Source organism: Colobus angolensis, unplaced genomic scaffold, assembly GCF_000951035.1.
Source record: "Colobus angolensis palliatus isolate OR3802 unplaced genomic scaffold, Cang.pa_1.0 Scaffold63, whole genome shotgun sequence".
NCBI classification, from domain to species: Eukaryota; Metazoa; Chordata; class Mammalia; order Primates; family Cercopithecidae; genus Colobus; species Colobus angolensis.
In genome coordinates, this window is record NW_012119932.1 from 4,307,875 (window position 1) to 4,323,072 (window position 15,198).

Genomic DNA, 15,198 nt, shown 5'->3' on the forward strand with positions numbered 1-15,198 from the left:
CAACTCGCGGGGGCGAGCGCGGAGCTGGCGGAGACCTGAACCCAGGAACCCAGGCCCCGCGGCGCTGGCGCTGCCAGAAAACTCGCTGCGGCCGCACCGGTCGGCCTACTTCGCCCCGGCTGTCCGCGCCCGGTACTTAGAAGAGCGCCCTGGCCGGGAAAGGTGGGGAAGGGCTTCGGGCTCTCTCTTGCTGGAGTGGGGTGCAGCACCCCGCACCGCCTTACACCGGCCCGTCCCCTAGGACCCCGCGACGGAGGCCGGATCCCAGAGGCGGGGATAGGAGCCAATAGCTGATACAGACAAAAAATAAAAAGCAGCTGCACCTCATTGCGCATGTGCGAGCCTCGATTTTTTTTTTTTTTTTTAATTTTTGACGTCATTTCGCGATATCAAGTCCCAAGCCAAAATGTCTTGTGCATTGGTTACTCTGAAGAATAATGGACTGTATGTTCTGACTCCTGGAAATAACTGCAAAAGTACCGAGGGATGGTTTTCAAGGTTTCTGAAACCTTTGAAAAAAAAAAAGTGTCTCCAGTTTAACCACTCTATCTGTCCGTTTCTCCCCCAGAGATGATCTGAGCGGAGAGTAAGCTCCGCTAAAACGTAGGCTAAATTCGAGAACACGGCGGCACTACATCTCTCATTCTTTCAGAGATGCTTGCACTACAGTTTGAACCCTTGCTTTTTGACATTTCAGAGAAAACATCTAAATATTGCTAAAGCTGGATTACTTTACCTCCTACTCCAATATTACCTAATTTTTTTTACGGTGAAAAAATAAAAGTTCCTATATGAACAATATAAAAGATTAACTACCTATATGAAGAAAATACTAATAATTTTCCCAAAACTAAGACAAATCTGGTCTTAAGGAATTGAATTATAAAGAAATGCTTTTTATTCAAGGAATGCTTTTTTTTTTTTTTTTTGCCCTGGTGAAATAATATGCAATTGCTTATTTTACTTATAAGTCAAGGGTAACAGTCTGGGAAATTTACAAGCAAAGCTGGACGTATGCAAGTAATTTCAATATATATATGATCATTTCCCAAAGAGAAACAATTTACTAATAAATTCCTGGCTTAAAGAGTGTGTTGCAATACTAAAAACACACAATGCGTAAATAAAAATAGAGATCTCTTGTAGCCCAATTGAATAGAAAAACATTGAATTTTTTAAAAATGTGGTCTATGTATAATGCCTTAAATGTATGGCAAAAGTTTAAGAAAGAAACCAAGTAACTGAATCAGTTCTCTTCCTGGGAAAGGATATTCCCAGAACCCACTACAGACCATGATAATAGACTTTTGTTGCACTAGAGTCTCTTTTTAGGTTTAGAGAGGCTATATAAATTGTGTATATTAAAGTTCAGGAAAATGCAGTTTCCTAAGTCTATTTTAAAGGTTGCTTGCAGAATTGAATGACAAGCTTACTTTATTGTCATGAATTTCCTAAAAAGTGTTATCCAAACTGATAAGCATTTCAATAAGAATTATTTGAGCAGAATGATCACTTGGTGAAAGTGAGGGGAGTTCCACTGAATCTAGTAACTTCCATCTCCTTAGAAAATGATGGGACAGTTTGAGGAAAACCCAAATGAAAATGTCTTAAGAAAATTGTCATGAGGCATATTTAGAAAGAAACAGCTGGTAAACACATTTTCCCAAGCTTACTGTAACTGAGTTCTTCAGTTACTCTAGAAAAACTGTAATGTATCATGTTCAAAACAAAAACACTCTCCTGAGGTAATTACTGATAACACTAATTTGTCTGATTCATGAACAGCTATTAATAAAAGCTTCTGAAATATCACTGTTTCTTCTCAGTACAATTTACTCATAAGTTTTTTGGAAATGTACTTGCCGAACTTAGGAGTTTTGTTGAGAAGGCTGGAAAGAAGTCAAAAATTGAGTGGTAATAAGATTCTATAGAAATGTAACCGATTCCAATAAAAAGTCCTCTGTACGGAAGTACATTATGGAAATGACGTGGTTGTCAGACCTAATTGCTTGGCTTTTGAGTCCTCAGAGAAGAAATTCTACAGCCTTAGGGGTGTAGCCTCAAAAGCAGCAGCGTTCCTGGTTTCAGTTTAAATAAAACAATGAAATCCATCATTATTCAAGTCAATAGCGATAATTCACATGAATATGAATGCACTTTGATCTTATCCTTCAATTCATTGAAAGACAGTCGTAATGAAAAAGGGAGATAATCTCTTTAACTTGGTCCAAAGCAAGTTGTTGGAGCTTTTCTTTCTTGAAAGACCGTAGAAAGGAACTTTTCACTAAAGCCTTGCTTTCCTATTTTTAAGATGGTGATGGGGGTGGTTTGGCAAGCTACAGGTCGTTATGCTCCCTCTAGGAACCAAGCAGTGCTTTCTTCTTTTAGGTAAACTGTCTTATTTAATGAACTTGATATTTCGTGAAGCTTAAAGGTGAACCTCTTTTAATAATATATCTAAGAGTCATTTCAGGAGGCAATAATTTGAGTTTACCATCACTTGTGATTGAGACATACTATTTTCAGTATGCTTTAAAGCTTATTTAAATTAAAGAGGATATTTCAAGGTCTTAGTAGATTTGCAATATCCAACGCTAGATCCTTAAGCATTCCTGTCCAGCTGTAAAGACAGTTAATGCCATGTCTGTGCTATAAGAAAGTATGAAAGCACTTTAAAATTGCACCTTACTTGTGGGTATTCAACCAAATTTTCAGACACTAGATGAGAAATTAGCAGTTTCAAGTTCTTATGTACAATTTATCATTCTCCTTAGAATCCTGGAAACATCTGTCAGATATTTTAACATACAGTATATGGTATTTGAAATATAATGAAGTAAAATACTCATTAATGAGAGTATCTGATAATGCTACCAGCTTGGAAATTGTTTAGCTTTTCATTGAGTTCATTAAAGATATCCAAGCTTTGTGCTAGTTATCAGTAAGCTGGAGTTTTTTCCTAATAAGAGTTGTTGAGACTTTTGAAATTCCCTGGAAGTCCAACAAATATTTGTTATGTTCAAAGGACTCTGAAGATTACAAAGATGAATAAGGCAGGTGCTTATCCTCAGGGAGCTTTAAACTTGGAAATTTCAGCACATTTCTGATTTACAAGAAATTTTAACCCATTAAGACCACTCAGCTAACAACGGCTATTCAAAGCCGGGACAATTATTAAGAGCGAAGAAACTTGGCAATGCACATATTTCCCGAGTTATCCTAGTAGCTAAATAAAAGACTTAGCTAGATACTTTAAGGACTTTTCTTCAATAAAACCTGCTTAAAACATTAACAAGAGTTCTCTTGTTATAAAATGTTAAACTGGTGTCCTAGAGCCACAGAAAAAGTAGATCCCTCAAGGGTTAATGCCAGTCGTTTTCTTTATGTTTCAAACCACGCAGTCCACACTGCCAAGGGTTGATGCGGATCATCCAATGAAATGGAAAAAAAAAAAAAGTGTTCCATCCACTAGTAATAACTAGTATCCAGATGCAACAGTTAAGCCAACGCAAATGGTTACATTCTGGATTTCATGCAAAATATTCATGGTAGACGAAGAAGAAAGATTGCAGCGGGTGCTTGTGCCTGTGGCTCTAACCCAGAGGAAAGCCACTGTTACCAAGCGCAGACGCAACCATGAGCTCTTCTTTGTGTCGATGTTATTAGAAAGGGAGTGGGCGTTTGACTTCTTTCTTTGGCACCACCCTTATTTCTGATGTCAAGAAAAGCTCTCTAATTGGCCACTGAAAAAGAATTTCTGATCAACTCCGCGAAGAGAGCACCTGGGGCTGGGACTCAGCGACGCGCCCGGATTTAGGGGCCTCAGGTGCCCGCTGCTCGCGGCGTGCGCCGCACTGTGCGCTCCCAGCCGCCCCTATTGTCTGCGGTGGGGGCAGGGCCCAGCCGGGGGCGCTGGCTTTTGAGCAGAGCTGAGGATTTTGGAGGCTGAGGACCGGAGGTGGGGGCGAGATGTCCCCGAAGGCAACCCCCAGGGTTTCAAATGCTCGAGCCCGAGGTGTAGGAGGAGGCAGAGGTACCAGCGGCTGCGGCGGCGGCCCTGGCTGCAAATCGCCGTCGTGTGGTTGCTACTGGCAACCGAGCCTCTGCCGAGCGCGCAGCCCCGCAGCCCCTGGAAGGAAGGTGGCGAGGGAAACGGCTGCGGCGCCGCGGCCGCGCCAGCTTGCCCCCCGCCCCACCCCAGGGCTCTCGCTCCCGCCCGCGTCCCACAGCCCCTCCGGGCCTTGACCGTAGCTGTGCGGCAACGAGGGCCGAAGGGCTCTCGGGTTCGGGGCGTCGCTGTCTTGTAAGCGTCAAGTGGCTGGCGCCCTCCGCGAAGGCAACATGGCAGCTCGGGGTCAAAGAATGGGATCCCTGCGGTCGCCTGCGGGGCCGGGGTGGCGGGCTCCCATCTCTAGGCCGGGAGTCAGCCCTGCCCGCGCCTCCAACTCCCAGCCAGGCCGAGCCAAGGGAGCCGCGCGCGTGGCCTCGCCTCGCCTTCGCCCCTCGGCCCTTTGTTCTCAACTGGGCGGCCGCCTCACTCTTCGGGGGCTTTTCATGAAAACCTCGAAGCCTCGGCCACCCGAGATGGTGACACCGGCCCTGCTACCACTCAACAGAAATGCCTGGCATTCCCCGTCCCCGGGGGGACCGGGCAGAGCAGGAGGCGCTGGGGCGGGATCCCAAACGACCCTCCTTGCGGAGGCCTCTCGTCGGGTCGGTTCCTTCCCTCCAGGCCTGAACTCGCCGTTTCCCCTCCTCACCTCGGAGAGGGGTGAGGCTGGAGACCGGGGAAGGGACACGCGGGGTCAAAAGACAATGCCTATCACACCCACCACCCCAAGGATATGAGATTCTCCCCACGGGGGAGAGAGAAGCTGCTGGCTCAGAGTCGTCCCAGTCTCGAAAAATCAGGGTGCCAAGCGCGCCTTTAGGTCTGCGCTGGACTCCATCAGGCTTTGGCGCGGGCAGAAGCCGGGGGAGGGCGCCTCACAGAAAGGACCCCCGGCGCTCCCCGGGTCTCGGGCCGCGGCGGCTGCACCACCCGAGGGACGACCCGCGCCCCGGAGCCGTCCACCCGGAGCGCCGAGGGGGGGTCGACGCCCACGGAGGAGGAAGGCCAGGGGGAAATTTGCATTTCGTAAAACCGCGGTTAAGAAATGACGATGCCACGTAGACAAGCCAGTTGTGACGTTCAGCACAACGTGCTACTGAACTACCGAGATCCGCCACCAAATGGCGGCTCCGGCAGCCTGCTGCACTGATAAAGAGGACTCGCCCGCCGTCGCCCATTTTAGGCCGCTTTCACTTCTCCGCTGATGCCCCAGATTCCCCAATCCCTTTCCCCAAGTCGTCCCTTCCTCTCCCGGTTTTAGGGCGCACGGGGAGCTCTCTTATCCGAGAAGCCTCTGTGCTCTGGGGATCCGGCAGGCGCTGGCTCTGCAGGAAGCCGCCGCGTCCCGGCAGCTTTCGGAGGCGATGTCCCAGCCTCGGCCCACCCGCTCCTCTGCCCCGCCGGGGGAGCCGGCACTCCCAGGGTCGCCTTGTCCGGGGACCCATTTTGGCGTCGCCTTCGCGTCCCGAGATAAGAGCCTTTGCCCAGATCGTGAGATTCCGCCGCGCAGCCACCCCTCCTCAGCCCTGTCACCCGGTCAAGGCTCTTTCCCAGGGGATTCGAGTGCGTTCTATTAAACGAGCCCAGCGGGAAGACCCTCTCCCCTAGGCCTTTCCAGTCACAGACATGAAGTCGCTTTCGGGAACCTTCAGGGTGGCCACTTTATAACTTAATGATTTTATTTAAAATCATCCAACAAAACCCCAAACTCCAAGGACACCTCGTTCCTTAAGGAGAAAGGGCATTGATTGGACTCGAGGAGGGAGGAGGGCAAAGAAAGGTGATTATCGGGCCTGGCTCCTGGTAGGGCGCGCTCCCGTGGGCTCTGTCCGCGAAGCCGCTGCCTCCCCGAATGCGGGTCGTTTTCCTGCGCGCGCTGAGCTCGAAGGTCAGGGACCCGTCGCTGCGCCTCGGCCCGCCGCTGTGAAGGGCTTCGGCGGGAAGGGGGAGCACCTCCGGAGGCGGCGCGTACCCGGCTGTCGCCGCCGCTCGCCACGGGGTCCAACTTTGGAGAACGACGTCGTTCCCCCGCCCCTCAAGCCCCTTAGGGCCTGACAATCTCGCTTTCAAATTTGGCGGGATCCGAGTCCGCAGAGCCGAGGGCGGCGCGAGGCTAGCAGCGCACGCGCAAAATGGCCTCCCGGTGCCCCGCGGCCTTGGCTCGCGCGCCCAGCAGGGCCGAACGGGGGTGGCGCAGTTCCGAGCAGGGGACTGGGTTGTAGCTCTTTCCCCTACTCTGTGAGATGCTAATTAGAAAATAAGGAAAAAGAGAGGGGCGGTTGCTTCTTTAAGGTGTCTTTTTGATAAAGGTCCCCCATACCAGGGAGGCAGCGCTGTGAGAAGAAGTCAGGTGATTTCCTCCAGGCCAGTGTACTGTGCCCTTTCCACCGGGTACTAGAACCTAAGAAACCTGTTTTTTTGGAATGCCGTGGGGGTTTCCCACCCTAATCACCCTCGCCCGGGCTTCATGGTCCACGCCGTGCGGTGCGCCCCTCTCTCTGGCTTAGTTGAAAGATCTTCCACTCCTAAGGACTTCGGACCTGTGACTTGGGCTCCTTGGGCTCCTGGACCGACTTCTCCACCTGCACTAACCTCGGTGTCCGTCTCGGCCACCATCCCATTCCTGGCATTCCACTTTCCGACGCGCTTCCCTATCACCCGGGTCTGCAGCCTCTTCTCTCAACTTGAGTTCTGGCTAATTTAGGACAGACAGTTGGAGATCTCCAAATCCGCACCAACGTTGAAATCACGTTCACGGTGAAGTTTGCATTCCATGATGAGCCGACAATTAGAGCAAGAAGTAGCATTTTACTGAAGGGTAGGGAACAACGCCTGCTACTTTTGAAAGTAACTTCCAATTGTCTCGGAAGGGACATTGTTAAAGGCTAGGGGCTGAAAAATGAGAGTAGTTTTAACTCCTTTGTTGAAAGTTTTTATGAAGCTCTTACTATTTATTTGGAGGGCTAAAGCGACTTCCGAATGAGTTTTCCTCTTGAACTTCTCCAGAACACTTCTCACAAGAGTCCTACAGAGGAGCCTTTCCAGTGATAAATATGACATGACTTCTGGTGTCGTCGACTTGATGAAGACAGTTGATAGTGAAGTTCTTCATGTGAGACCTCTAGAAATTGCACACTAAGAAAAAGAAACTGGTGCAAATAAAGGAAATCCGTTTCAAGAACCAAAAGAAGAAAAAACGTTAAAAAAAAAATTAACTGCGGAAACAGGAAACACTCAACTATGTAAACATTTTCGGAGACTTTCATAATCAAAACTGGGCGATCTTGAGATTTGCAGGGAGATCGGCTGGCTCAAGGTCTTCGCAGTGGGTATTTCCAAATCTGATTCGCTGCAAGGCTGTAATATGTGGGTATCTCCTTCTATTCCTTGTAAAGAACTGGAGACGTCTCCTCGCTCTGAATTCTGTAGTGCTAATTTACCTCAAGGGCTTTTTTTTTTTTTGAGGAGTCAGAATTTCTTTTAGAGCAACCTTCCAAAGTATTACCTGTGTTAGTGTTCATTTTGTACATGAAGAAACATCCTCAAGTGAAATGCTGTATCTCAAGAGCTTTAAGTTGGAGCTGGGTTCAGTGATTTTTGCACATTAGTGTCTTAAAGGCATAGATGGTTTTTGAAAAGGGTTTAATTAGTATACTGTTAGACGCAGCACAGATCTAAAATGATGTCTAGGCGTTTTTCATATAATTTGATCAAGACCCTTTTGTTTTGGATAAACGCAATGAAGACTGTGTGGGGAAAACAGCCAAAGTATTTTAAAAATCTTATGGAGCCTCCATTCCAACTAAGTTAAATTAAATCAGAATTTCCAACTATCATTCCTCGTGCATTAGGAAGAAAAAGATCTCAAACATTTATCAAACCTTTAAAATACAAAGAGAAATGGAAAAATTAACAATTGCTTCACCCCAGGATTTTAAGAGACTGGATTCCATGTGCAGATTGTTTCTAAAAGTAAATCCTATCCCCTCAAAAGATACCATAAAATAAACTATTTTAAAATACCAAACGTCCTCCTTTCGTGTTGGTCAATGCAAGGCGCATTTCACATGGGTATTTAAGTTCCTATTGTTTTCATAACAAAACCTTAATAGGCCCATACAATGAGTGTAACAAGATTTCACAAATTAACTGCACCTTCAAAATATTCAGAAAAGAGGAAAGGATGAAGGAAAGTCCCTAGCAGCTTATTCTGCCAGTTGCATTTTCCCTCTAGAGGTCCAAATAGTATCAGGTATGGATATGGAAATAGCAATATGGTTGGCAGGTTAAGACAACTGAAGGGCAGTTGTTTTTTCAATGCAGTGCAATTAACGGCCGGCAATTTTAAAAGCAAAAAGTACTTGTAAAGTGGTATGCATGTGTAAAGCAAGATAGATCACTATTTACACAACAGCAACCAGCCTCATTTTTCTCTTTGCATTTAAGCTAAAAATCTGTAAAATCAATTTAGGCATTTTCTCTGAAATATTTTGTTAGCACTAACTTTGTGTTCTAGAATATTTTCAGAAGCAGAAGTCAAACTTAAAGCTGACTTTTCCTGTACCCTGCTTTGGCTACTAAAGTTACAAAGTTAGCAGCTTTTGATATGGGTTTTCATAAGGTTGAAATTTTCTAACATGGTAACCTAGCAAACGTTTTTAATCTTAGTTGTCAAACTATAATAGCTGCTTATTTAAGAATACAAAACATCTTCCATTCATAGAAAAAATTTTGGCTGAAATGTACTTTTAAGCTTATGCCATTTTCTAATTGAGTAGGAGAAAAAAATCTTTTCAACTAAATAACATTTTCACATATGTTTAAATAGTGCTAAGTAAGCCATAACTGCAGTATCTGATTAATAAGCAATTTCAAAAATAAATCCATCATAAAGAGATTGAGATGTAAAGTTTGAATTCCATGTTGATCTTATAACTTGGTTTTATGTAAATCAAATGACAGTCCACTAGCATTTAAAGTTTTTAGCCTTTTAAAAATATTTTTTCATTCTTTATACAAATGATCCAAAGTAAAAATATCACTTGACACTTCCATTAACTTTTGTCTTAAACATCATGAAAAACTTAAAGCCTAGAAAATGAGTTAAATTCACCGAAATTGGCAAACATTGGTAACTTTTACTTCAAAGATTGTAAATAAACAGATACAACTTTCAATGGGCTTTCAAGCAGTTTTACAACAAAGCACGTACTTCTTAGCAACATCACTATAAGACAGCAATGTATTCTCTTTAACGTTTACCTGTTGTAATCCTCTATAGGGTTCCAAAACTTCTGCACATTGTGCTTTTCATATCAAATTTTTATTAAAGATCTTAGCTATTTTCTAAATGAATATCCTTTTTATTGGATTTTTTCCAATTACAAATGAAATTTCATTTTACATCTATAATTAGAAACAACACTTACAATGGGACTGTACAAATTTAGGTCAAAATAAAAATATATGTATTTTGTGACTTCATAAAACATCCTTTACTATATCTTTAAAGAAAGCAGAAGTAACAGTAATATATGTAAAAGTAATGATTTAATGACTATAAGCAAGACAAAGCAATAGAATTGTGCTTCTTTTGCAGACTGGGGACAATGAAATGTTTAGCTACAATTTTCCCATACAAACATGAAACAATATTCATATAGAATAAACACCCTCACAAATAACTGATGGGTGATGAACACACACCAAGTTCGACCAAAGCAAAAAACAAATTGAAAATTGTTGGGTGGGGTTATTCATATTTTAAATTCAACATGCTTGCTCTATTTAAAAATACCTGTAGAAGCTTATAATAAATAGCTTCTATTTCCAGACATAGCAGAGAAGGCATATTCCATTGTTAACTGTAAAAGCAACTCTTAAATTTGAAATTACTGCTATACCACATATTAAAATAACTTTAAGATAAAAAGCCTTCTTTCAGCAACTTGCTGGTTTATTTAAAAAATTGTTTTAGAATTACAGTGATCAATATGCATTTTTAAAATACAATATTAATTCCATCATAGCCAATGGAAAATTAACACGCTAAAGTTAAAGGTTTTTCTTTACTGCAGCAATTTTTAAAGTAAACATGTATTATTGGAGAAAAGTATATAAAGAAAAGTATAGAAAGTATAGAAAGATGTGCCAATTGCTTCTAATGGAACAGACTTTAGAATTAGATATCCACATTAAAAATATTCTTTGCTGGTAAGCAAGGCTAAACATAGGTTATGGGTATCTGCAAAGGTCGAACCAGTTGGGAGAATTTTAACAATCATTTCTGAATGCATGAAACACAATATTTCTTTATAGCATTTATAAATATATCATACAATACTGTTTCCTGTTATGTCATATACCAATATGGCATTGTACAACAAGCATAATGCCATCTGATTCTTACAAAAGCGAATCATTTAAACAAGTCAGTAAAATAAACGGTAGTACCCGCTTTTAGGCATACAGATTGTAAAACTGAAGTTCACTTTTCTTTGATCGGTTTTGCGTAGCAACAGAGAAGTATAAATCAAACAGGAATCAAAATGGCTAAATATGCAAGAAATCGTTATTCACAGTGACATGGCTACATAGAATGCATTATTCTATGCATATTCTTTCCGTTGGTTGAATTTCAAGATAAAAAGCACTTGTTTTCTACAGGTTCACAAAACAGCATAATAACAAGAACAATCAAGGAGAATGTAATGTAAGCGTTAGTTGAGATTAACAAACTATGGTCCAATGCTTATGTCCACTGAAGAGTATTTCCAAATCCAAACAATGGTTACAGAAACCATTTCCCATCTTTCCTAACACAGAGAAAAAGTCTTGCCTGCTTTCCAAGAAACCAATTCTTTGTAACAACAATCTTTCTTTTCAATTAACGTCCATAGGAGTATCACATGTAGTCCATCTTTTATAGCCAAATGTAATGTCACTACAAAAGAAAGCAAATTGGACGATAGTCACATGTATTAGCATCTATAAAGCTGTAATGGCATGAAGATATCTATATAAATCAGGGGTTTAAAATTTTTTTCCTTAACAGTCTCAGGTATCAACCAGAAGAAGTTGCTGATGACCCATTTACTGATGATTTTCGAGGTCTATTGGCAAAAGAAGATTGGTGGTTACCGCTGGGGCTGTTGCTGGTTCCATTCATAGTACTGGAAATGTGAGGAAACTGTGGATGAGGAGACTGCACTGGAGTACTGGGGCTAGGCAAACAAGAAGAGGTGGAGGGAATACCTCCTGCTGGGCTGTTGGCCTTGTCACTCCCAGAGTCACTTTCCAGTTCTCCAGCATTTGTCAGTCCATCTCTCTGATGACTGATCTTCATTCTTTTACAAGTAGGTCGAACTCTGTATTTCAAAGGAAGTGGACCATTCTACAAAGTCAAAAGGAAAAAAATTACTCTTAATTATTTAAATATAATTTACCATCATAATCTAACAACAGACATGCTACTTACCCTTCTCCAGGTATAAATGTAGGCAATATCCATTAGTGTATAATAATCTTTTAAAGGTTCCTCCTCATACATGACATCAATCTAGTGAAAAATATTTTTATTAAGTAACAAAAGAACAAAGGTAAATCTACATTTTTTGTCATTTAAATATAATCCAAAAGTGCTTTAAAAAGCATATTCTCCAAATATTTTAACAAAGAAAGACTCCTTCTGAAACTTCAAATGAGGAAAAAAATATTTCTAGAGAGTGTTAAGGGATTTGTTTTCATAGCATAAAAGAGAACACATACCAAATGTTTTAAGATAAACTTCAACTTTAGCACTAACTTAACATTTTTTCCCTATTGCTTTTTTGGGTTCAAAATTCAAAGTGAAAAATGTAATTAAAACTGTAAAATCTATATAAAATGCAAGAAGAATATAAAAGTAGGTACCTGGAAAGTATTAGGTATGTCCATTTTACTTCTGAGAAACTTTCTTAAGTGCATCACAGTCATTGCTGCTGGGCATCGTAAATATCTTTTATCATTCACCTAAAAGTACATTTAGAAAAGTAACTTTTTTCAGTTACTTTCAGATATGAAGTTTCAATTTGATTGCTTTAATATGATAAAAGATACTAGTATCAAACAAAATTGGAGGTGACCAACCTCTCAACTAATTTGAGTTTACTATCATTATAAATACTAAATGAACAGATTCCTAATATAATAAGTAAACTTCAAATATACCAAAGTATTAACTGTAAACTATTAATTTTGTGAGACTAACAATCATACATAAAATAAATTCTAATTATTAAATATCACATGCAGACTTTTTTTTTTTTTTTTTGAGACGGAGTCTTGCTCTGTCGCCCGGGCCGGAGTGCAATGGCCGGCCGGATCTCAGCTCACTGCAAGCTCCACCTCCAGGGTTTATGCCATTCTCCCGCCTCAGCCTCCGGAGTAGCTGGGACTACAGGCGCCCGCCACCTCGCCCGGCTAGTTTTTTGTATTTTTAGTAGAGACGGGGTTTCACCGTGTTAGCCAGGATGGTCTCGATCTCCTGACCTCGTGATCCACCCGTCTCGGCCTCCCAAAGTGCTGGGATTACAGGCTTGAGCCACCGCGCCCGGCCGACTTTCTTAAACATTAAACATGACCATTTTCTTCTATTTAACTGCCAAATATTCTAAAGGGCAACACAATCCCTGATAAAATCTGGAATCCAAACGATGTTTCTTCTATGTTTTTGTAACATGAAACATACCTCCTCCTTAGATTTCTCTTTGTCTTTGTTTACTTTCCGATCCAATCTAAGAAACAGAAAATTTATTAGTGAAATAATCTAATAAAACATTACCATAAAATAGATTGCCTAAAGATTTTACCTGTTCTGGTCAAAGAATTCAATGGATAAGCTTATTATCTCATCATCAGTTATAATTCTCTTATCTTCATCTGCAACCTCTCCTCTATCTTCATTAGAGCCATTGGCAGCTATAATGATATAGTGAAATGTAATTTTTAAAAATTAGATATCTAATATATTTTATATATAAGAGGATGGAAGTGGTTAAGTCAATTTCAATACATTTTAATTCCTAGATAAGCTCTCCCCCCAAATAAAATGTCTTCCCTCCCCTAAAAGGTTTACCATCAGCAGAAGGATGAGCTGCATAAAAATCCCTTCTTCTCTTCATTTCATCTGAATGGGGAAAAAAAGATGTAAACCTTTGGCATAACACAAAGAACTAATGAATAATCTCTTTAAATTCATTTTCTAAGCAAGTTACTCACTTTTGAAAAGCCCTGGAACTAATTTGTATACAATATCTTGAAGAGTTTTATCTGACCTGAAAAAGAATTAAAATAGAAAACTATGAATTAAGATAGCAAGAACTAAAAATGTTCATATGTTTCTGCAGTCTTTTTTCATGCTATAGTATTTTACTTTACTGTGATGCTGTCTATAACTACATTGATAAGATAAAAATTAACAGAGAATAAAAGTTCTCTGTATATAGCACTTTTTAAATCAGTAGAAAAATATTTTATATTCACTAATAAATTCTTCACATTTGCTAAATCAAGAGAAGTGTGCCTTTCAAGTTACTAAATTAAGCTAATATGAATAGAGAATGAAGAGGAAAGACTGGAAGCCCTTTTAAATATTTATTCTTGCCTGTCATGAAGTCCATAAAGCAATGCAAAAAAGGTTAACTAATTCAGTTTTTCAAGGACAGTTAGGAAAAAAAAATCTTAAAATCACTTAACTACTACTAAACTTTGTCTAAACTTGGTCACCATTAACACAGCAAGAAATTAAATGGCTACCCTCCACAAAGCACACACATATTAGGTATGTATTCAAGAGTAAATTTTCTGTGAAGAAATAAAGAGGGTAGCCTTCAGTAAATTATACAACTTCAATAACAACTACAAACAAGGAATATAAACAGTTTCCTACCTTATATTCAGTAGTGGTCTGGTTTTGTGAACTTGGACATCACAAATAGGACAATACTTGCTGGTCTCCAGGTAACGAACAATACACGTTTTACAGACTAGAAGAAGAACATGTAAAGTTTTTTTTATGTTTAGAAATGAGTGGATAAAGCATTGGTGTCAGAAACCGAGAACTAGTAAAAACAAGGTGGTAAATGCCGAAAAGCATTTCCAACTAAATAAACTAATTCATACCCTGAGAACACATACACTGCATGCTTGTAATACAATACATATTAACAAAAAGTCATTACATGCAAAAGAAGAAAATGACTTCACTTTGTACCAACATTCCCACAGATTGCAGGAATCATTAACAGTTTTCAAATTTCAGGTCGAACTGTAAAATACACATGATACAAAAGAGAACTAAAGCTCGGTACTTACAGGAATGTAGACATTCTATTATGGTTGTGGCATCAATGAAGTACCCTCCACAAAGCACACACATCAGGTGGGGATTTAGCTCAGTGATCTTGATTCTCGTTGTTCGATGCATTTCTGCTTGATAAAAAATCCTGCAAGACACAGAAATAATAGCCATAATTCACAGAACAAGAACGGAGATCATCTAGTAATCACACACCCTGAAACACTGAATTCAGAAAACCCATTTAACACTGTACAGCTGGGCTGTCCCAACGTTTCTACAGAAGGAATTTATACATCAGATCGGAATCACTTCTACCAAACTGATGAAAAAGGATCCAACTAACGTTACTTCTGGTCTTTGAGATCAATCCTGTAGGGAGAAGAAAAGGTCTGGGGTGGGGGCTGGGAGCTGAGCGTATTAGGGTCTCTTTCTTCCATTTGTCCTCCAGCCCAGCAGCCCCAAGGCTGCTGCAGACGCCACACAATCCCCGGGGATATTTACCAACCACTAGGGCTTGTTCCAGCTCTCCAAATTTATTATAAAACTTCCTCAAGAATCTACAAGCGAAAATCCCGGGGTTCCGGTTGTTTTAGACGGTTCCAGCAAGCAGAACCTCGCACGTTTTTACGCGACGCGCAGGGAAAACAATTCTGCCCTCCCTGCATCCCTGGCATTTCCGGAGCCTGGTGCCGGGGCCGCAGGAGGAGCACCTCCAGTCGGCCTGGGCCGGGGCCTGAGCGCGGCGGAC

The 15,198-nt window shown here is 41.5% G+C and overlaps 1 protein-coding gene across 1 annotated transcript in view; it reads right to left on the reverse strand.

The window, feature by feature from the left end:
* Positions 1–9,229: 9,229 nt before the first annotated feature.
* The window catches only part of LOC105527518 (COMM domain-containing protein 3), a 15,377-nt gene continuing 9,408 nt past the window's right edge, over positions 9,230–15,198 (reverse strand). Inside the window, exons 6-14 of the mRNA XM_011963852.1 lie at positions 14,465–14,595; positions 14,040–14,136; positions 13,370–13,425; positions 13,227–13,277; positions 12,961–13,069; positions 12,840–12,885; positions 12,023–12,121; positions 11,589–11,669; positions 9,230–11,504 (exon numbers count right to left, since the gene is read on the reverse strand). Coding sequence (XP_011819242.1) covers positions 11,175–11,504; positions 11,589–11,669; positions 12,023–12,121; positions 12,840–12,885; positions 12,961–13,069; positions 13,227–13,277; positions 13,370–13,425; positions 14,040–14,136; positions 14,465–14,595 — 1,000 coding nt within the window. The 3' untranslated portion in view covers positions 9,230–11,174. The remainder of the gene's footprint in view (positions 11,505–11,588; positions 11,670–12,022; positions 12,122–12,839; positions 12,886–12,960; positions 13,070–13,226; positions 13,278–13,369; positions 13,426–14,039; positions 14,137–14,464; positions 14,596–15,198) is intronic.